At 35.5% G+C, this 22,529-nt stretch overlaps 1 protein-coding gene across 5 annotated transcripts in view; it reads left to right on the top strand.

Annotated features, from left to right (window-relative positions):
- grid2.S (glutamate receptor, ionotropic, delta 2 S homeolog) overlaps positions 1 to 22,529 on the top strand; it is a 612,233-nt gene that overhangs the window by 534,398 nt on the left and 55,306 nt on the right. For all 5 annotated transcript variants that reach the window (XM_018252173.2, XM_018252166.2, XM_041590791.1 and 2 more), the window contains one exon: positions 525 to 720. In XM_018252173.2, the coding sequence (XP_018107662.1) occupies positions 525 to 720 (196 nt within the window). The remainder of the gene's footprint in view (positions 1 to 524; positions 721 to 22,529) is intronic.

Here is a 22,529-nt window from a genome sequence, read left to right as displayed (position 1 = left end):
ATCACTATTGTCTATTTTGAAGCTGTGACAAGTAGCTGCTACTAGGAGCTCTATGTATTTTCACCCTTATCTATTGATGGGCTGCTGGAGGGGGAAAAGGAGGGGGTAATATCACTCCAACTTGCAGTGCAGCAGTAATGAGTGAATTAAATTTATCAGAGCACAAGTCACATGACTGGGGGCACCTGGGAAACTGATCAAATGTCCAGCCCCATGTCAGATTTCAAAACTAAATATAAAAAAATATGTTTGCTCTTTTGAAAAACAGATTTTAGTGCAAGGATTCTTTTGGATGAGTGCTATTAACTGATACTTTTTGTACAAAAACATGTTTTACCATGACAGAATCCCTTTCAGTTTCCAAAATCTGCAGAGATTTTCCACCAAAATAAACAGGCAGATTGGTAGTAATTAGTTTAAAATGTTAAAAGTAGTCAAATTTTTTTATAATTATTTACTTATGGTTCAAACAAAGCGATTTATTGTCTGGAATCTAATGTTTTCTCTTGTTCTTCTTTGTCCAGATCACTTCAGGATCTTTCCAGGCAAACTGATATTCCTTATGGCACAGTGTTTGACTCTGCAGTTTATGAACATGTTCGGGTGAAGGGAATGAATCCGTTTGAAAGAGACAGTATGTATTCACAGATGTGGCGGATGATAAACAGGAGTAACGGATCTGAGAATAATGTTCAAGAGTCCCTAGAAGGCATTCAAAAGGTAAAAACATTTATTTTACTTACATGAGATTGTATGGCCAAAACTCTGCTACTGTTACACTTAGTATATCATTATTTTTAGTTTGTTTATGAGAAGACTTGCAATATATTTTACCTACAGATTTTTCAGCTTTCTGATAGCAGTATGATGGCAGTACTAAAAAGTAAAGCTTCATTTGCATCACTGAAATTACTATATGTTGTAGTTTAATGCACTATAACGATCAACATTAGCATAAGGCAATAAGTAAATGCATTTTCACTGACACAGAATATCATGTGAAGCATTTTCTTGTTCCTATTGCCCATTATAATTCTATCATCATCAGTATAAACCAACTATTTCTAAGCTGCCATGACAAAACACTTAATCCTCTGCCTCTTATTACTTGCACACCCCAAAATCCTATCCAGGTTGAAAAATAATATAATCTGTTGGGAAAACTTTAATGGCTTCAAATATACCTAGAACATAGACATGGATCAGAATTTCCTGCATGTTTCATGCATGCATGCTCTTACAGGACATGTGCAAAGTTGCACTTAGCAAATGAAAGCATTAAAGGGATTGTTCACCTTTAAATTAACTTTTAGTATGACACAGAGAGCGATATTCTGAGACAATTTGCAATTGGTTTTCATTTTTTATGTGTGGTTTTGTAGGGTCCAAATTACCCTGGCAACCATGCACTGATTTGAATGAGACTGGAATATGAATAAGAAAAGGTCTGAATAGAAAGATGAGTATTAAAAAATAGTGATAACTATAAATTTTTAGCCTTAAAGATCATTTGTTTTTAGATGGGGTCAGTGACCACCATTTGAAAGCTGGAAAGAGTCAGAAGAAGAAGGCAAATAATCAAAAGACTGCACAAAATAAACCGTTGCTTAAAATTAGCCATTCTATAACATATTAAAAGTTAACTTAAAGGTAAGCCACCCCATTAATAAAATAGATTTTTTTTTTATAGCAACCACGCAGTAAGGGGGTTATTTATCAAGGTCCGAATTTATCTCAATATTGGCTGCTACAAGCTCCGATCTAACCCAATCTGGTTTTTAACGCTTATTTATTATTACATTTTCCCGAAAATTTGCTTTGCGTGAAAAGCTCAGATTTTCACAATTTTTTCGTGAATTTTCCCCGAAATCTCTGAATTTTTCAGAGTTTTCACCAGAAAGCTCAGAAAACATTGTGAAATTGCCGAAACCCCCGACACAACCAAAAATCAATGAGACTATTTCCATTGACTTTTATGCAACCTCGACAGGTTTGAGATGCCGTGTTTTTATATTCGGCTTTTTAGCTCTCGTGGTTTAATACATTCCGGCTTTTAGCCTTTCTCAAAGAGAATTCCCCTTGAGAAAGGCTAAAAGCCGAAACGTCGGGGTGATTCTCTTCTCAGGGCAGGTGTATCCGCTTTTCTCTTTGTTTCCTATTGCTGTTTGACCATATTTACGTGGTATGTATAATTGATCATTTGTGATATTCTTGGACATATTTTTGCCCTTTATTATGTATGTATATTCTCTTTTTTAATATATCTAAATATACGACTATTCAAATACCACGTGGTCTTGCTGTTTATTTGGTGTGCAAGCCCTTTTTTGGTTAATATTGTTCTGGGTTTGGCCTTATATGGGGGCCTTGTAAGGGCTTTGTTTGCACCCATATGCTAACTATACTATATATATCTTATATTAGAGTGCCCTCCATTTGAAAACATTTGTGGTGACATTAGCCTGAAAATCCAACCATTTTGAGCTTTTCAGGCAATAATCTGAAGAATTCAGCTTTTGGGAAAAAGCACGAAAAATTTAGTGATTTTGGGAAAAAACCCTGAAAAAAATTATGAAATTTGTGTTTTCGCTTCCATCTCATAGGTTTTTCATAGGAACTTTTAAGGAATGATGATCTGAATTAAATCTCATGTCATAGCCTCCCCCCCATATTAAGTTCATTTAAAAAGACCAATCAGTGATTTTTTGGGGGGGAGGGCGAGTTTCAAAACGATAGGTACAACATCTTTGCTTTTAAAATCAATACGACAGGTGTGGGATCAGTTATCCATAGACTCCATTTTGTCCAAATAATAGAATTTTTTTTAAATTGTTCCTTTTTCTCTGTGATAATTTAATAGTACTTTGTTCTTGATCCAAACTAAGATATAATTAATCCTTATTGCAAACAAACTCAGCCTATTTGGGTTTATTTAAAATTTTAAATCACTTTTTACTAGACTTAAAATATGAATATCCAGATTACAGAAAGATCCCTTATCCTGAAAACCCCAGGTCTAGAACATTCTGGATAACAGGTCTCATACCTGTATTAATAAATGCTTTCAAATATAATTGAAAAGATGATTCCATTCACTTTCCCTCTCCATATGAGTTGCAAAGATGTTGTTTCCATAACACAAATGGTTTATAGATTCAGTTACAAATATTGTTGTAAGTCAGGCATTTATATGTCAGGCCTATAATGTAATCGTTATGTACTGTATGGGTGCATCAGGTAATGTAATGGCAGCATGCTGGCTTATTGGCAGAAAAGTTGATAAAGACTATAGGCAAAATAGTCTGTAGCATGGAAACTGCCTAATGGAAAATAATTTTAAAAGTGTCAAGAATGATTCAGGATACCTAGCCCAAAGCCTAGAAGGTCTATATCAATCATACTCTCGATTTGGTATGTTAGTCTCTTTGAAATTATAGCTGGTCTAAATATGAAAGATTGAGTGATTTCTGTTTTTAATTGCACAGTAAAAGGAAAGGAAAGTGCCTGTATGTAAACATAAGCATCTGATGGATTATAAAATACTGTACTTTACCGAATACCATGTGCTGAAAACAAGAATACTGAATTTGATATAACAGAACCCATATATTCAAACAGTATGGTTAAGATGATGAACAAGAACAATCAAGCTGCTCAGTCAGGCTTGAATAATTCCCTGTAGATATGTTAGAAAATGTATTACAAAATGAAATTCATATTAGCAATATTAATCCTGACTCTCATTGTAAGAAAATTGATTTTGAAATGAAAAATAAGTACAAAATAATAAATTATAAACTGCTCTCTGTTTGGATAAAGACAACTGGACTCATTTTTCAGATGTATACTTCACTTTCTTCTATTCTTACCATGTTTGTTTTTTTTTTTTTCATTATTTCACAAAGTTGACTCTACAGCAATCAGTGGTATATGTCAGTATACCTGCTGGCCCATTTAATTGCCATAATTATGGTCTTCACAGAAATGTCAAAGCTGTTTACTATGTGTTTCACCAAAAACTCAAGTTCTGCTGAAATTTTGCTTTAACTTTTTTGATAAATTATTTGACTCTCATTATTAAAGCAGTTTACCTTTTTTTGTGTTGCATCAGTGTTTTGAAAAAAGTTTTGCTCCTCTGTAGCGGTATCCACTACCTGTCTAAAGACTTGCAACAAATATAAAAAAATTGCTAATTAATTTCAGTGCAAGCCAGAGTGAGTTACTATATTAATAGGAGCTGGATTATAAAGAACATCACAAGCAGCTGCCATGTTGATACAAAGGCCTGCTACCATAAGTATGTAACCTGCTCTGTAAGGCATAAACCGTGCTCACTTTCTACATCAGTTCTTTAGACCATTTTATTCAGTAAAAAGCAGAAAAACAATGTTCATATGACTGCATTCCCTCATTCAGTTATCGGAGGCAACAGTACTGAAGGAAACAATTATTGTACCCCATGGGAATAGATTGTAAAACCTACAAAAATTAAAGTGAGTGCTGCATTTGTTATACTTCATTAGGTTATATGTAGTATAATAATAGGTCCAAAGTTTATGACAATCGGCAAGTACCATATTGCAATATGCTGCTTGAAAGCATCTTATTTGTTACTATATCGATTATTAGGCCTGGACAGACTTTAAGCCTGCTATTATAATGCCTCCTAAAATGTCCTATAGATATAGTTTTTTTTGTAAAAATATATATAGTGCAGGTAGGCTAGGGCCAGACGGGTGTAGAAATCAGCCTGCCAAAATCCCAATCACTACCTGAATCTTCTTGCTGACGTCCAGAAGCCTCGTGTCCCCTCTGTTGCGAACAGACTAAGTGGATTTCAGCAAAGAAACAGAAGACTTTTGCATTTCGAGCCAAAATCTTCCATGAAGTCTGTTTGCACTGGGATCAATACAAGACTTCCAAATTCAAGCAGAAAAGAAGATTTAGATAGCAGTTGGGGGCTGAAATCAGCCTGTGGATTTTGGCTGATTTCTGCCCCGTCTGGCCCTAGCCTTACAGTGTTACTGGAATATGGGGAGGGGTCTTTGTTCAATGGACACTAGTGTCAGATTTGTGACCAGTGACCGGTTGTAGAGCCGCCTCTGCTGAGAAAAAATAGAGAGTGAAAACAGGAAAAAATATACCTCTTTATGCATGTGTTTCCTCTGTCGTGGTAGGTGTGCATAAATATATAGTGAATTATATACCACCTATTGTAAAATATAAGGTTATTGTGAGTCACTGTGGTGTTCCTTTATACAGGTCAAGGAACTCTGAACAATGAATGACTGAAACAATGATAGTGATTATATTCATTAATAATGACAAGGTAGCACTGTCATTGAAGCTAATGTAGAAGTGCCATCCCAATGTCCTGGGGATGGCACTTAGTTTTTTAAATTTGCTGTATTTTTGCAGCTAGAGATGCTCATATGTGATAGCCTTTCTGTACTGCTTTGTACATCAATATTTCCCTATCAGTATCACTTTGATTTTTCAATAGAAAATTTTAAAGTCCAAAAAGAAAAGTATGGTACTCTGGGTAATGCAGTATTATCTTATGCCAAATGTCATCTCTGCTGGTTTAACACTAGACCATGACAATTCTAAGCATATTTATAATATAATCCTTTGATTTGCATCTTATAAATATATTGTAGAGAAAGAGTAGTCAGCACACGGATTCTCGATATTCTCTAAGGATGGTGCACGTTCTGCAATGGCCACTTCCCATTGGCAAACAATACTGTGTAGAAATTGAACAGCACCATCAATGCTTGAATAGTTTAAAAAGTCTTTATTTGTGCTTTTGTGGGCATCACCGCAACGTTTCAGGCCATGCGGCCTTTTATCAAGCTTACTGACAAATTCTAAGTACAACAATTTATACCCTTAAACACCATCTAGTGGTCAATATAGTGAACAAAATATTTTAACAAAAAAAACAAAAAACAGGACCAATTGCAATAATCAATAAAATAGTGTCAATTAACAATTACGTCAATCAAGTGATATCAATAGATAGAAACTTGACACGATAAAAAACCATCACATAGTGCATCTGTAAAAAGATAAAGACATAGATCATAATTAAAAGACCGTATAATTAATTTAATATAAAGTTAAAAAAGCCAAACATGATCATCTAAAAATGGCACCTAGATCATATTCTTTATTCAATCCCCATGGCTCTAAAGTTTCCAATTTTCTAATCCAAAATGCTTCTCGGTATAATAGATCCTTATGCCTATTACCTCCTCGTTGTTTCGTTTCCACTGTCTCTAACACTTGGAATTTCAATTGGTTCACTCTATGAGAGTGCTCAATAAAGTGGCCTGCTACTGCTTGGTCTCTCTTTCCGGTATTTATAGCTGATTTATGTTCTCTCATGCGTTCACGAACTGTTCTCTTGGTCTGGCCCACATATGCAAGCCCACAAGGGCATTTAATTATATATATGGCACACATTGAACTACAGGAGTATCGATCTTTGATCTTTATGGGATAACCTTTCCTAGGGTGAAAAACGACTTCTCCCTGTTGAACATTAGAGCAACAGTTGCAGTTATAACAGGGAAAGGTCCCTACTTTGCTATTCCTGCATTCATTACTTTGTCTCATATCAGTATGGATTAGCATAGAGCCTAAAGATCTCCCCTTTTTGTAGGCTATTATTGGAGGTCTAGTGAACGCATTGATTTGAGGTAGATTATTTTTTGTAAGCGGTAAGCGGCCAATGATGACGTAAAATATTAGCAACCTGTTTACTTAAAGTATTGTATTGAGTGACAAAAGTGACATTATTCTCTCTGTTTTTCGGTTTACCTTTTAACATTTCCATTCTATTTTGATTTTGAATTTCAGTCAATTGTATCTTAAGGAGGTTATCTGGATATTCTCTTTCACGAAATTTATTGCACATCTCATCCAACCTTTTTTCCACTATGTCTTCAGACGAGACTATACGTTTAACTCTGCTTAATTGTGATTTCGGCAGAGCTTTTTTTAGTTGTGGTGGATAGAAGGATTTAAAGTGTAGCAACAAATTACGATCAGTGGGTTTTACATATAAATCAGTTAGTAAACCCCCTTCAGATTTATATACTTTAGTATCCAAAAAAGGAATTTCATCCGGATGTGAGTTTAAGGTAAACCTTATACAGGGTAATGCATTATTGATTTCCTGAGCAAATAGTTCAAGGGTCCAACGTGGCCCCGCCCATAACGCAAACACGTCATCGATATAACGCATCCATTTCTTGCAGTATATTTTAAATAATTCATGTACATATACAATATAAATATATTATCTTGTAATATAGTTATATATTGCACACTAATTAAAAGTGTTTATATAAACATTAAAAGTGCTATAACCAAGATTGATTTCCAGTATTTAGTTTGAGAAATTAAATATCTATCCTTAAAATGAAATAGAAGAGATTTAGCCATAATTTTAGTTTAATCCCTCTCAGATTAAACAAATGGAAGAAGAGAAAGAACAGTTTTCATACAAAGTACCTATAAATGACTAGCTGCAGAGGAAAAAATACAGTGTAAACTTTTGAAGACACAAGGGACCTTCAGGCAAATATTATGTGTTATCATATGTATCATCATATGTTTATTACTTTGAATTTCAAGCAGCCCCACAGGGTGGTCTGTAAACCAGTTTCAATAAATTCATAATATCATTTCCAAGACCTAAGATAAGTTCTTTTCTCAATGAGACAGATGTTTTCATATATTTTAATTCCCCTTCTTTCTCTATCCAATATATAATTTCCCTGGGGCACCAGAGCATTCAAGTCTCAAAGACAATGATAAGGGCTACAAAATTGAGTTGCAACTGGTGTTTCTATTTTCTCATGTTTACTGATTGTGATGCAGTTATAGATTCATCCTTCTCCTTGGTTTCTGTCTTGTCTGTCCTAGACAGTTTTTTCCTAGTAGAACATTTATTTCACAGTATCAGTGAGGGTATCTAGATCTTTGTATGCATGAAGTTGGCTGGTATTGTGTTGGTATCTACATATTAAATGAAAATACCATAGTTACCTGATTATTGGACATCTCTTTGGCTCTAAGAATGAGATATTCACTCTTTGTGGATTGCAGCCCTGAGTTTTTAAAATACCTTCCTCTGGAAATAAAGGCGTAGATTACTGCCTTTTTTCAAATATACTTGATGGCGTGCATGTGGAAGAGGAGATTCACTTAGGAAATCTCTGTGGGAGAATAGTTTCATTTAAGATTAATAATTACATGGGCATGACTGAAACATTAATGTAATTCAATTATGCGCTGTTCCAATGTACTACAGGCCATGTAAAGGGAATTTGCTAACGTTGCTCCCAGACATGCTGTAGACTAAGTGGCCAATAGCAATATGCAGTTCCTATCACATCCAAAGCATTAAGGATGTGTGATTTTATTTAACTGCCCTGTTTTGTCTATACAATTTCTGATCGAATTAATTGATGATGCATTTATTCATTAAAACATAACTTTTATTTCTTTGTTAAAAATTATAGTTTATATGGAGGTAGATTAAAATCACTTAAAAGGGACTACTGTCCAGTCAAAATTTCATCTGTGGGCAATTCATTTTCATTCAATTCACATTATCCTTTCACAGACCACTGTTAACACAGGGTGCTCTCTTTTAAATCACTAGGCCATTCCCTTGCACTTTTTCCATTTAGCGTTAATGAGGGTATGAAGAAGACTCTTTCTCTTATGGTTTCACTTGCAGAACCACCCTTGCATAGACTATGTATTGCTTTCACTCTTTCCATTCTATTCCATGACACTGGCAATACAGCTTTCAGTCCTTGCATCTCTACCTGCCGAGACCCTGATGCTCCCTACCCTCCAATTCTCTACCTTTTCCCTCATTGTTATTTACACCGGCCTATCCCCACCACCTCAATTTCACACTTATTTTTGCTTTCTAATATGTTTGCCAAGTTTTTTTTTTTTATTACGGCTACACAATCTCAGCATGCCCAACAGTGTCAGTGTACAATTATACAATACAGTTTGCCTATTCAGTTGCATTCCACTATGTAATCAATGGACTGTACTATAATTCCTCATTGTTCCTCATTCCTCATCAATACTCCTGAATCTACCTTCTAATGCAAAGATTTAATGAGCACCCAATGAATTGCGCATTGTCTTCTCTGATGGCATGATTAGATTACAAAAATGTGTAGAATAATGTAAATAACAAGTGCAAAGTTATCTCAACAACCATATAACAACCGGGCCCGTATTTGTGGAGAGGCAAGTTTTTAGGGGTGGCATGCTGCCCAACATCAACCTAAGGAGCACTGGAGATACTTACTCCTAGCCAGGGGCTAGGATCCAGTTGGTCTAGGGGCACCCAAGCCCGAAATCCAGGCCTGATAACAATAACTGAGAAGTTTTCTTTCACAGCAGAGCAGTATATATGAAATGCCAGGTTGCTAATACTCCTATGTGCATACTCCTATGTACATACTATTAAAAATGTCACTATAAACATCCATAATGCACAAGAATTAGGTCATTTATGGTATTGGGCATGAGTTTGTGTAATGTCAGTTCCGGTTACGACATCACAAGACAAAATAACTTGAATCTAGTAACACAATACACAAACTAAATTAAATGTAATAGTTGTGTTCAGATGTCAAGTCCAAATATAGGTCATAGTCTGCTCTTTTGGAAACATATTATCATATTCATATTAAAAAGAGAAAGCTAAAAAATTTAACATTCTTAGGATTTCACCTCTACTAAAATAGTCATACAGTCATTGACCTTAGTTCCAGCTACAGTCAGAAGAACATTAAAAATCTGTAAAAAAATGTGTTAATTAAAAATACCCCCTTTTGAAACATCAGATTTATGCAGTATCTTTGTAGTCAGTTTTGACATTTAAATGCTCAAACGCTTTTTGAAAATAATCACCTACATTTCTATAGTTTGATTCATCTGTGAATAAGAAAATGTTAGATTTCTTTAGTTTGACTTTCATTCATCATGGAGATTGACTGTCCAAGAAATTGCTGAATTTAAAACCTGATGAGTTATTGTAATAGGATTTGTTATATCTTAACAACAGGCATGTATGTTTGAACATTCATTAACAATGCCAGGAAGGTAATTTAGGCTTAAAAGACATATTTTGTCACATGCTTTTGTACTACCTAATACTTATAGCAATATAATGGGTTTTTCTTTCTCAAGGACACATTGACATAAGTCACTGTGCAACAGTGAAATGTATGACACCCACATTAAAGCTGGCATTTCTTAAATATTTTGAGAAGAATTTATGAAGAAATATATTAAAGGCCATTACAGCCCTTGGAACAAAACTTTAAGAAAAGTTGTACTCTTATTATTTAGTGTCTATTTAAAAAATAGGTGCATATAAATGGAAAGGGGTTTTTCAATTTCACTATTTTTATTTACTTTGCCCCTTTTTCTTCAATAAATAATTAACCATGTTACATTTTTACATAGTTAAATTGGTTTGAAAAAAGACTCTCAAGTTCAACTCCTCCCCAGTGCCCATATATACTCATACCTATAAAGGCCTATCTATACACTCATTTATATAAACTGTATATACCAATATCAATACTACGGGTGTTATTTATCAAATTCAAATTTTAGATTTTTTTATACGAACTTGAATCAACTCGAATGGTTTTAAAGGGGAATTCAACCCTCCACACATTTTTCTTGCAAACTCCAGGTATGAATTGCCAATGAGGGCCCCAGCTGAAACGCTAACTCAGGGTGGCAATTACCTTAACAGATTCTACATTACAGCGGTGTGTTTCTCAAATATGTATTGCATCTTCATGCGCGTCATTTTGGTTTGTGTACTTCGGTCTTCTTGAGCTTCGGTCTTCCGCCTGTGCTCCACTCTTCTCCCTGCACTTCCCTAAGTCTGTGCATGCATCTTGTAATAATGTAAGTAGGACATCCTCAGCAAAACTCACCCTGGTGTCTTCTTTATCTGTCCTCCTTCCTTCCCCCTCCATAATCAGTTCATATCTCTCCTTGCTTCCACCTCAGCCCCATCAGCCCTCAACTCTCGTACAATATATATCTATGCCTTCCACCCTTCTCCCTTACTTTTCAGTAATTTAGTACAGGGAAGCATGCCCTCTCAAGTTCTTTGGCTTAAAACATTACTTTAGGTTAGGAAAGAGGGCAGAAGGCGGAGATATATATTGTACGAGAGATGAGAGCTGAAGGCTGAGGTCTAATTTACGAGGGTTGAGAGGGAGTAAAGAGAGATATTATCTTAGTACGGAGGGGGAATGAAGGAGGATGGGGAATGGAGACACGAGGGGAAAGATATGAACATGATATGTAGCCAGGATGGAGGTGTTTCATAACAATCTCTATTGTGCATGTCCCTATCGGCGGTTCAACGAAGAGAGAGGTGGGGGAGAACGGCTCCGCAGCTGCACAGATCAAAGCAAAGCAGCTTGTGCAGGAGTGGATACAAGGTTAAAGTAATTCTGGGTCAGACAGGGGCATTTGCCATTGTCTGAAGCTGGCTTTACATGTAAAGGACAAAATCAGTGGGGTATCAAGAGGGTTGAATTCTCCTTTATCAAGAAAATAAAATAAGAAAAACTTGTTTCAGCGAGTTCACATTTGCTCTAATTGATTAGGGCAAAACCCTTGAACATCATGAAGGCTACTAACATCTTCAAATGTTCAAGGGACCTCTGCCACCTCGAAAAGGTTTTACATGGTATATTTTCAGATTCAAACTATTTCCAGGGTTGAGGTAGAATAAATCTCAAAAAATTCGGGGATTTTTTTGACAAAAAATAATAAAATAAGCTCAAACTTGAAGCTTCGCGGAAAACACAACTCGGTCCTTAATAAATCTGGCCTGAAATGTAGATCTTAAGTTCTTAATAGCCGTGGACTTTATTCTTGTTCAAGAAAGCATCCAAGCCTTGTTAAAGGCATTGTTAGAATCTGACATCACCACAAAACCGGGAAGAAGTGTCTTTAGTGGTGTCCTCTTGCGCATTGATCCTTTATATGGGATAAGATATTCCCCTATCTGTCTATAATGGCATCTAATGTACTTGTAAAGAGTAATCATATCCACTTGCAAGCTCCTTTTCTCCAGAGAAAAGAATTCCAACCATGACAGTCTACCATCATAATTTACATCCTCTATGCCTTTTACCAGTTTAGTTGCATCTATACAGTGCAGTTTTGGGCTCCAGTCCTTCAGAATTAAATTAATAAGCTGGAAAGAGTGCCCTTTTTAGACAGTACTTTATTCTACAGAAATCCCCAGACTTTTCCCCAGACTTTTCTCAATAGATACCCCAAAACACATTTGTTATTTCCACCAAAGTGCATAACATTGCTATTATCAACAATGAACCTCATGTTTCTCAAATATTCTAAATAAATGTGGCAATATTGTGCATGATTACTGCTGGATTCAAATTTGAGGATCCATTTTTTTTTTAAATAGAATGTCAGCAAATGATGACTCTTATAGTTATATTCAGGAAAGGTCCAGCTTTGCTAATTGTACTATAGTAGTATACAATAAGCTAGTGTTGGACAAATCTGTATGCAGTGTCGAACTGGAACACCAGGGGCCCACACAAAAACCTTAGACCAGGGGCCCACCAAAAGACCTTAGATCGGGGGCCCACTCTCAAGACTATTATAATTCCTCTTCACACTCAGCCTCTTTCTCCTAGTCTCTTTTCTTTACATGCTATAATCTATGATTCCATCTATTTCATCTCTTTGTTCTCATAGGGAATAAGAATGGCCATGAAATAGGCCAAATTTTTTGAAGCATGAAGGCCCACTGACATCTGGGCCCATCTTGAGTTTTCCTGATATCCCTGTGGGCCAGTCCAACACTGGCTGTATGGAATAGAGCACTTCCATTACCAGTAGTTGAAATCAATAGAGGGTATTTACTATTCCCTCAAAAAGGAGTATAAGTGCATTAGGGAGCACACATGCTCCCCTGAGTGTTCACTGAATAGATCAGACACACTCAAGCCATGAGGCAAGTTTTTCAAGACAGAAGCACCCTGCAGGTTACCGCTGTGCAGCTCTACATTTGACTCACAGCTATGAGGAAACATGGATGACAATGCTTAACATTAAACTTTTTTAGGTACCTCATTCAGCACAGTCTTGATAAATTAGACAGTGCTATCTTGTTTAATCTTAGCTATAACCGTTTTTTGTTAAAAAAAAAAATTCTTATCTAAATGAAACATAAAGAAAAGTTTATTTTTTATGATACCGGAGCTTACCTTCTAAATTGTGATTTCCAAGTATATTTTATTTGGTAATTATGGGTTTTTTTCCTTTTTACTACTGCAGCTGTAAAACTAATAAACAATAAATTCATGAAAATCTCTAAGGGCTATGATTTTAACATTTTTATATCTATTTTTGGTCACTGGTTTGTTATTTTGCTTAACTGGGAACATTACCTCTCCTTGGAAGCAAAAGCCAAATTACTTAAGAAATATTTTTTAGATACATTCATACTATGTTATTAAACGTAGCCTACAGAAGTAGCTGACTGCAGTATTTCAGCCAGTCAGCTGATTATAGTTGTGTTCTGGTCATCACTGAAGCAGAGAAAAAGGTCAAAAATAAAGCAAGAACATGTGTAGTGTGCATACAGATCTGTTTACATTATTTTAAATTGTATTACCGACAAGGGAAGCCACAAGCATCTTATAGAAGATAATAGTCCCCTCTGTCCCTATGTAACCAATAGTGAATATAGTTAAATGCATCGGTGCCATTTGTACCTGTGCATTAAAAGTCTTCTCCTTATGCTGTTGCATGTGACTGTGTGGCATGATAATAAGTTTTTTTAATCAGTGCAAAAGCTACAGTACTTAACTATTTAAAACATTATCGTCATGAAATTGAGTTTAATAAGGTGTGTTATACCAAAACTGCAACAACACAGGCTTGTAGGCATTCCTAAAGGATCCACAAGGGCCACAAAAATCAAAATAACTATTTTTTAAAGCTACATTAAAAAATAAACTTTTACACATTTTTAATGTAGGTTTAAATAACATTTTTTTAATTTTTTGTGGCCCTTGTGGATCATTTGAATGCTTATAAGCTGATGAGGCTGGGACAACCACTTCTTCTACTCGGTGAGTGCTTCTACGTTTGGTTCAGTATGCCCGTCCTTTCTTTATTTGGTGTTCATAATAAAGGCAAATATGCTTTGATTCTCATAAATATGAGTTTTGGTGCTTTTTTCACTGTAAAAGCAAAATCTTACCATTAAAGAAAATGCCTTCATTCAATAGCTTTCTTACTATCAGTTGTTAGTTAGATCTGGGAATATTTTTGTCTAAATAAGCATTAAATTAGCAAGTATTACCTTGTATCATTATTTTAAAATCTGTATTCTGGGGTGAAAAACCTATAAATGTTAAAAGACTGAAATGGTTCAGTTATTAACAAACCTACTCACTATGGAACCTATGATAAACTGCTAAAATAAAAACTCAGGTTTATTATAGGTAGAAGGTTTTAAGTTGGTGCTCCAAATAATGCCAAAGATTTAAAATAGCGAAACATATGGGGAGATTTTTACGAAGTGGAAAATGAATTGTTTACTGCAAATACATTGACATGTGTCATCTATTTGTGAAGTGTTATGGGAAGAAAAAAAAGAAGCTTTGTCATTGGCCATTGTTAAAAAAAAAATGTTGACATGACAAACGTATATCTGAATGTCCTTGAAATGTTATTCTAACAGCAGCCATTATAAGTAGAAGTGTGATGGGGAAGGAAAAGGCTGACACACAAAGCTGTCTAGCTCATGACTGTGTTGGTTTTAAGGGTTTAATTCAATTTTATTACCATTGAACATAGTTAGTAATAAAGGATTTCAGAACTTTTGGGAAGATGAATATATTGAAAGAAAAATAACACAGTGTTTGTTGGTTATTCACTATAGTTCTATAGCAGAGCTATCAAAATATTTGTCGACAAGCAATAAAGACATCCTTTATTTTATAGTTATTAGGCTTTTTATCTTTCACAAATCTTGCCGTAGGCAATACAGATACACTGGAGCCTCTTTTGAGAGGGGAAATAAGGTATGTCAGGGAAAACCAAGTGTACATTTAACTACATCCCCCTGGCAGTCTTTAGCTGTCAGCAGTATAATGGGAGTTGCAGTCAAACATCCGTTAATCAACATAATGGGACTTATTTAACAACAATGGGCAAATTTACCCATGGGCAGTAACCTATAGCAACCAATCAATGAGTGGCTTTTTTCAGCCAGAACGATGAATGCAACAATTTGATCGCTTTCCATGACTTACTGTCCAGTGTTGATAAATGACCCCCAATGTGTCATTTGAACTTTTACTTACAATTTTCCCCCCAAACAATCCTTGTGATGTTAGGGGCCCAGGGCCAATTCTTGTTCTATTCTAGCAAATGCAATCAATGGCCTCTATGTTTTTGGATAGTGGGAGGGTATTGGTACCCAGAAGAAACATGTGGCAACATACAAAACTGAGCAAAAATGCCCAGGTTGAAATGGAACTCAAGACCCAGTACTATAAGCCAGTAGTGCTGACCAGGGTGTCATTGTGCCTGCTCATAATGTACTGTAGCTGTGCACTACAAATTAAGCACAAGCAATACAACCTTCCTGTATGTACCATAAAGGAGCACTGCCCTTATTGTAAAGTTGCTGCTTTGTTTTATATGAGGCTGTGTTTGCAGTGGATATCGGGAACATAACGGGAATGGTTACAGAGGCTGTGCAGCTGTGTTGTACCTTCTCTCCACTTTTCATAGATTTCACTTTTGCCTCACAAGTGACAAAATATGAAGGTTTATAGCATTTTAAATTTGCCAGATTTCTTCACCTGGGTTCCAAGTGTATTATGCATGGCACATACTTGTGTGTTTTGCACATGTGAACCGTGTTGTACAAGGTCAAAGAGACTTCAAAAGGCCTGACAGTATCAAATGGCCACTTTACATATCCCTTTTTACATTTGCTACACAAATGTAGTGATCAGGACAAGCAAGCGACCCTTATCTTAACCATCTTTAGTTTTCTGTTGTCTCCTTTTTATTTTACATAGCCTTGTCAGAATTCTACTTTGGTGTAAACCGCATGCTACTTTGTCTTTTAATGTATATTGTAAGATATGGGTGTCTAATGGGCACGATATTGTGTGTATTTCACCAGCATTAAGAATGCTGGTGAAATTAAAACTCCAGGGAAAAGTGTGGTGCTACAGCAAGTAAAGCTGTGGAAATTCTGAACCGGCTTGGTAAAAGCTGGATTAAGGGTCCCTGGAGTGGATGGAAGAGAGCAGGGTGGGCTTCCATCCCTTGCTCCATGTAAGGGTTTTGCAGCTGCCAAGCTAAATGCAGTTAGAGTTAATTAAGGATAGTTTAAAGGAGGTGTGGAGCAACACCTCAGGGCTGCTGCTGCTTATAGAGACCTCCTGTAGTGAAGGAGGGTGAGGGGCTACATGTGCTTGTGAGCACCAGGGAACAAGAGTGATTCCCCTGAGTTGGAGAGAGCTCCAATAGTCTGGAGAGAGGACAAGAGAAACCGCTCCCAGGAGACGAGTGTCTCAAGTGTGCCCAGAGAGGATTCTGGGTTTTGTGGTCCGCTGAAATCCAGTGAGTGCAAACTCTAACGCGAGTAAAGAGAACACCATTGAGGGTGTGAAGTGGGACTGTTTGTTATGTGATTTCCCCCATGTGAAGCCAGTGGGCTGAAAAATTGTGTTTATTTGAAAATAAAAGCCAGCAAAGCGGCAATTTAAACTCTACAAGGTGGTCAGTCTCCATTTATGTGCTGAAATCTGTGCCGAGGCCTAGGGTTTCGCTACCGGAAGCTTACAATATTTATCTTCCGATCTGGCTTAAGAAAATGTAACATCATGAATACATAATGCCTGATAAAGATATGTCATTTTTAAATCTTGAAAGCTTACTGTCAGTGCGACATATTTTCATATATCATACCCACAGAAGGATAAAACTGTACATTAACCCCAAATTATCCATTACACCTGTCGAGCCACAGTCTGCGGGAAACTATGTGGTCTATCTCTTATGCACCTGGGTCCCATTATTTTGGATTGTCCAACATAGTGGAATCTTAGTATGGTCCAAGTGTCATGGCATGTTACTGTGATATTTAGGATAATGCTTACTTATATATATATATATATATATATATATATATATATATATATATATATATATATATATATATATATATGCAAATGCCCAATGTCAACAAGATTTCATGTGAAGACCTTACTTGCTGTCATAGACATGATAGGAAATATAGCTGAATGACTAGAGTATATTATAGAGTGGAATCCTTGTTCTGTGTTAATAGGTTCCTAGACCAAAAAGTCTTTCAAATGTTCTTTTACTGCACACACCGTATCAAATTACAGACTGAAAGTAGATAAGATACACATGACCTGATCACCTTTCATAGTATTGTTCACAGAAAGTACAACAATTCGCCTGTTTTAGGGACATGATTAGATGTCCCCAAAGCTGATGTTGATGTTTAACTCATTGGAAGAATTGTAATCTTTAGCAGAAAACCATCTATTTTGCTTTTATTAGCTGTATTTACAATATTGTGATGTCATATACACATATTAACAGTTGACGGGTTCTGTATTTTAATATCAATCCATTTTGGGCACACGTTATCAAATTGCCTCAGATTCTTTATCACTGAGATCTTTTGTTTTTATGCTGCAAATAGCTTGTTATGGGCTGTGTGAAGGCTTGTTGCTCTGGCAACAGAATTTATATTTCATAACATGTAAGTGCATTTCACTTTCTGTCAGGAAGGAAGAGTGAATACATTGTTGATACCGTTTGTCAGTTTGCAACTGGCTCTTTATTAAAATATAAGAAATCATTGTTAGATTCAAAATAATGCATTTATATGCATGACTAAGAAAAAAAAAAGTGCTTATATTTTGCAATACCATTTATATTTTCACTCAATCTGCATATTTATCCCTTCGAAAATAAAATGTTACATAGTTAAATCGGGTTGAAAAAAGACAAAGTCCATCAAGTTCAACCCCTCCAAATGAAAACCCAGCATCCACACACACACCCCTCGCTACTTTCACATAAATTATATATATCCATATCTATACTAACTATAGAATCATCACCCGGCAGTGCATTCCACAACCTCATTGACCTCACTGTAAAGAACCACCTACTTTGCTTCAAATGAAAGTTCTTTTCTTCTAGTCTAAAGGGGTGGCCTCTGGTACGGTGATCCTCTTTATGGGTAAAAAGGTCCCCTGCTATTTGTCTATAATGTCCTCTAATGTATTTGTAAAGTGTAATCATGTCCCCTCGCAAGCGCCTTTTTTCCAGAGAAAACAACCACAACCTTGACAGTCTACCCACATAATATAAGTCTTCCATCCCTTTAACCAATTTAGTTGCATGTCTCTGCACTCTCTCCAGCTCATTTATATCCCTCTTAAGGACTGGAGTCCAAAACTGCACTGCATACTCCAGATGAGGCCTCTCTAGGGACCTATAAAGAGGCATAATTATGTTTTCATCCCTTGAGTTAATGCCCTTTTTTATGCAAGACAGACCTTTATTTGCATTAGTAGCCACAGAATGACACTGCCCAGAATTAGACAACTTGTTCTACAAAAATCCCTAGATCCTAATCATTTGAGGAAACTCCCAACACAATGCCATTTAGTGTATAACTTGCATTTATATTATTTTTGCCAAAGTGTATAACCTTGCATTTATCAACATTGAACCTCATTTTCCAGTTTGCTGCCCAGTTCCCCAACTTAGACAAATGTGTTTTTAATTTGTATTTATACGTTATGTATTTATATGAGATATTTCAGAAATTCTTTTTTCACTTTGGTTCATTGTTAGACCAAGTGACCAAGTTATAATTGCACTTGTATAGATTGTATAGTAAGTTAGTCTTGTAACTTTATCCATATACCATAGTAGTAACAGTTGCTTTAGTAGACTACATTTGACAAAAGAATCTGTGGAAAATTTAACTTTTCTGTATTTGCATAAAAATTTCCAGAATCATAGACCAAAACTGCCCGTGATATACTTTCATGTCTACAGTTGGCAAAATATCTGCAATGCTTCATTTTTAATCTGGCCATCTAGAAAGGGAAACATTACTATTTTGTGTTCTTGTTATAAATGTATTTCAGCTGCATTACATCACTTTCAATATAGTTGTCTAATGGTACTATAACTAGTTGCAGAATGTCTATTTTGTGGTTTACAGCAATCCAAAATATTCACAGGATTCATATGTTTCTATATTTACTTGTAGGATAATTTTAACATGCAAGGCCACCTTAACAATAAAATAGTGCATGCTGCTATGTTATGGCATTGATCCATTATTTACATATGTTCAGCTAAGTCTTATGTACTGAACCTTGAGTGCAAAACCTTCTCTCAGTAGAAAAAATACCAAAAGATGTCTAATCACATTCAAAGCACCAGCAGATTATCTTATTTACTCTTACAGAGCTGTTGCACATCTGGACTAGTACTGCAGCCCTAATGTGTGGCTATTATCTGGTACAGCTACCCTAATGTTTGGTTATAGCCATTTGAAAATATAATTTTAAATAACTTGTTTCTTATAGCTTTTGTTATATCTGTTTGCTACTTCATTTACAGGCACGGCATGTTAAAACTTAACTTAAAAATGCAGAAATAATTTGGTTTGGAATAGACACATACAAACTGAATACAGAATGGCAATAGCACAAAAAATAAAATATGAGTTGAATTGTATCTGCAATATCTATTGGTAAACATAGTGGGTAGATTGCTTCATAAAACCAATAGTTTAAACGTTCAATGAAGTAATGACAGTGGGTCAAGGTAGAAGAAGCAGGAAGTGCATTGGGCCCCCCATTGGGCCCAACACAGAGATCTGTGTCTGCCACCATGAATACAGCACAGTCTGTGGTCAACAATGCTTTATTCATGAGAGGGAGGTAGACATAGGCATGTACCTTGCCCATCTATGCATCCCTTAACTTCCACACCTTTCAGATGGCAAGTAGAGTGCAGATATGCCTTTGCAAGTGCTTCAAGAATGAGCACAAATGTGATGTGATTTTTCTCCTTTAGTCCTCCTCTGCTTGCAGCAAGCACATGGGTTGATGACCCTTTAAAGGGACAGTTCATTGTAAAAATAAAAACTGGATAAATAGATAGGCTGTGCAAAATAAAAATGTTTCTAATATAGTTAGTTAGCCAAAAATGTAATCTATAAAGGCTGGAGTCTAAATGACTGAATGTCTAACATAATAGCCAGAACACAGCTTCCTGCTTTGCATCTCTCAATAGATCTATTGCAAGTCATATTTCCCCTAGCATGCTCCCAAACAAGCGTGAACGTAAAACATCAAATTGGTTAAACTATCTAGGGACTTACAAATGTGGAGTGAGAGTTTGTAAGGCATGTAGCTATATTAATCTATCAAAGAAATTCATAAGTACAGCTACAGGAAGAGAATATGATTGCAGAACGTTCATTAATTGTAAAACTAGTAACATGATATATTTAGCAACATGCAATTGTGGATGTTGGTAGGACTATGCGGAGAATAAGGGACAGAATCCTAGAAGATATTGTGTGGGGGGGGAAAAGATTTATCATCCTCTATAGCTAAACATATTTTACATATACATAATGGTAATGACAACTGTATATCTTTTCAAGGCATAGAGCATGTCAGATTGGATTAGAGAAAAGGAAATTTGGAATAATTAACGAATAAAAGAGAAGCATGGTGGATGTTCACCTTAGAGACTGAAAAGCCTATAGGTCTTAACAAAGATTGTGAAATTTAAATATTTTATAGAATAGGAGAGATACTGAACTAATGTAATAGAGTAATCCGTAAAAAGTATAGTGTTAGTAGTAACATGCTAAAAGAAAATAAGAGTAAAGGTAAAAGCAAACGTTGCTATACCATTGTTTTTAGCTATTGTTGTTTTTTAAAAAATTTAAATAACATTTATAGCATGGTAATACAGATTTCAGGGAATATCCCTTTAAGGATAATTGAGTGAAATTGTCAGTAATTGTTTATAGCTATAAAGTTGTGTATTGTGAAAAAAAAATATGCTATACTCTGAGGAAGTGCCATGTGGCACGAAACGTGTCAGTAGTAGAGACTTAATGCACATAGTCCAAGCTAACATTCTATTTATATTTATCAATAAATAAATAAGCTTTTATTCATCACAATTCAACGTGTTTTAGAAGTCCCTACTTATGAGATTTTAATATCTACAGGATTAAGTGTACACGAAGTAAGGATTTTCAAACTCGGCAACAGCAAATAGCTTTTTTTTATAGTATGAAATTTCTTTTACTTAGTTGCTAAATGTTAATTTTGAAAGATACATTTCCATCACACATTTCCACTTTATTTTGTCTCTGATTTGAGAAGCTGAAAAATTGCTGGCAGTATAAACATTTTTCAGATGGGATTTAGTGACTAGAAGTCAGTGTGACCCACAAGAAAATTTCAATTACACAACTACTGCCCATTTAATACAAGGACATGAATCAGAGAGAAAGAGACTGAAATGGATCTTTTCTTGTTCTAGTTTCAGTAGAAGTGATAAATGGAAAGGTAAAGAAAAGAAACAGAGATGATAAATAGCTGACCAAGAAAACAAAACATATAGATTTACTCCAGATATATATTTTGTAATGGCTTTTGCTGTTAGGTAGTATGGGAACGGGACCTGTTACACAGTATGCTTGGGACCTGGGGTTTTCCAGATAAGGGGTCTTTCCATAATTTGCCTACCCATTTAAAGAAAATCATTAAATAAACCCAACAGGATTGTTTTTCCTCTAATAAGGATTACTTTTATTTTAGTTTGGATCAAGTACAAGATACTGTTTTATTATTACATAGAAAAAAAAATCATTTTTAAAAAAATTTAATTATCTCATTAAAATGGGAGTCTCTGGGAGATGTCCTTTCCTTAATTCAGAGATTTCAGAATAATATGTTTCCGTATAACTGATCCCATACCTGTATATGTATAATACAGCTGGTAGAATGCATGTTAGCAGTGATACCCTTAAAGGAGAACTACAGCTTAAAAAATAAGTAATGTAAAATGCTACACATTATATTTTGTGGTGCCCAAGGCAGCCAAAGGTTTTAGCAGTAAAGATATGTGCTTTTAAAGATGCCCCCAGTAACTCCCCATCTTCTTTTCTGCTGATTCAATGCACATGCTCTGTGCTGCTGTCAGTTACCCGAGCTTTGAGACCCACTCAAAACATACTGTATATATAAAATATATATGTCACTATACAAGGCTGATTAGTAATTAATTTGGATTTTCATTACATGGCAATTCAGAAATCAATGCAATAAGGATCAGAATATAATAATCAGCCC

The sequence above is a fragment of the Xenopus laevis genome, chromosome 1L (assembly GCF_017654675.1).
Source record: "Xenopus laevis strain J_2021 chromosome 1L, Xenopus_laevis_v10.1, whole genome shotgun sequence".
NCBI lineage: Eukaryota > Metazoa > Chordata > Amphibia > Anura > Pipidae > Xenopus > Xenopus laevis.
The sequence above is the reverse complement of the archived record's forward strand: the minus strand, read 5'-3'. Positions and strand labels throughout refer to the sequence as shown.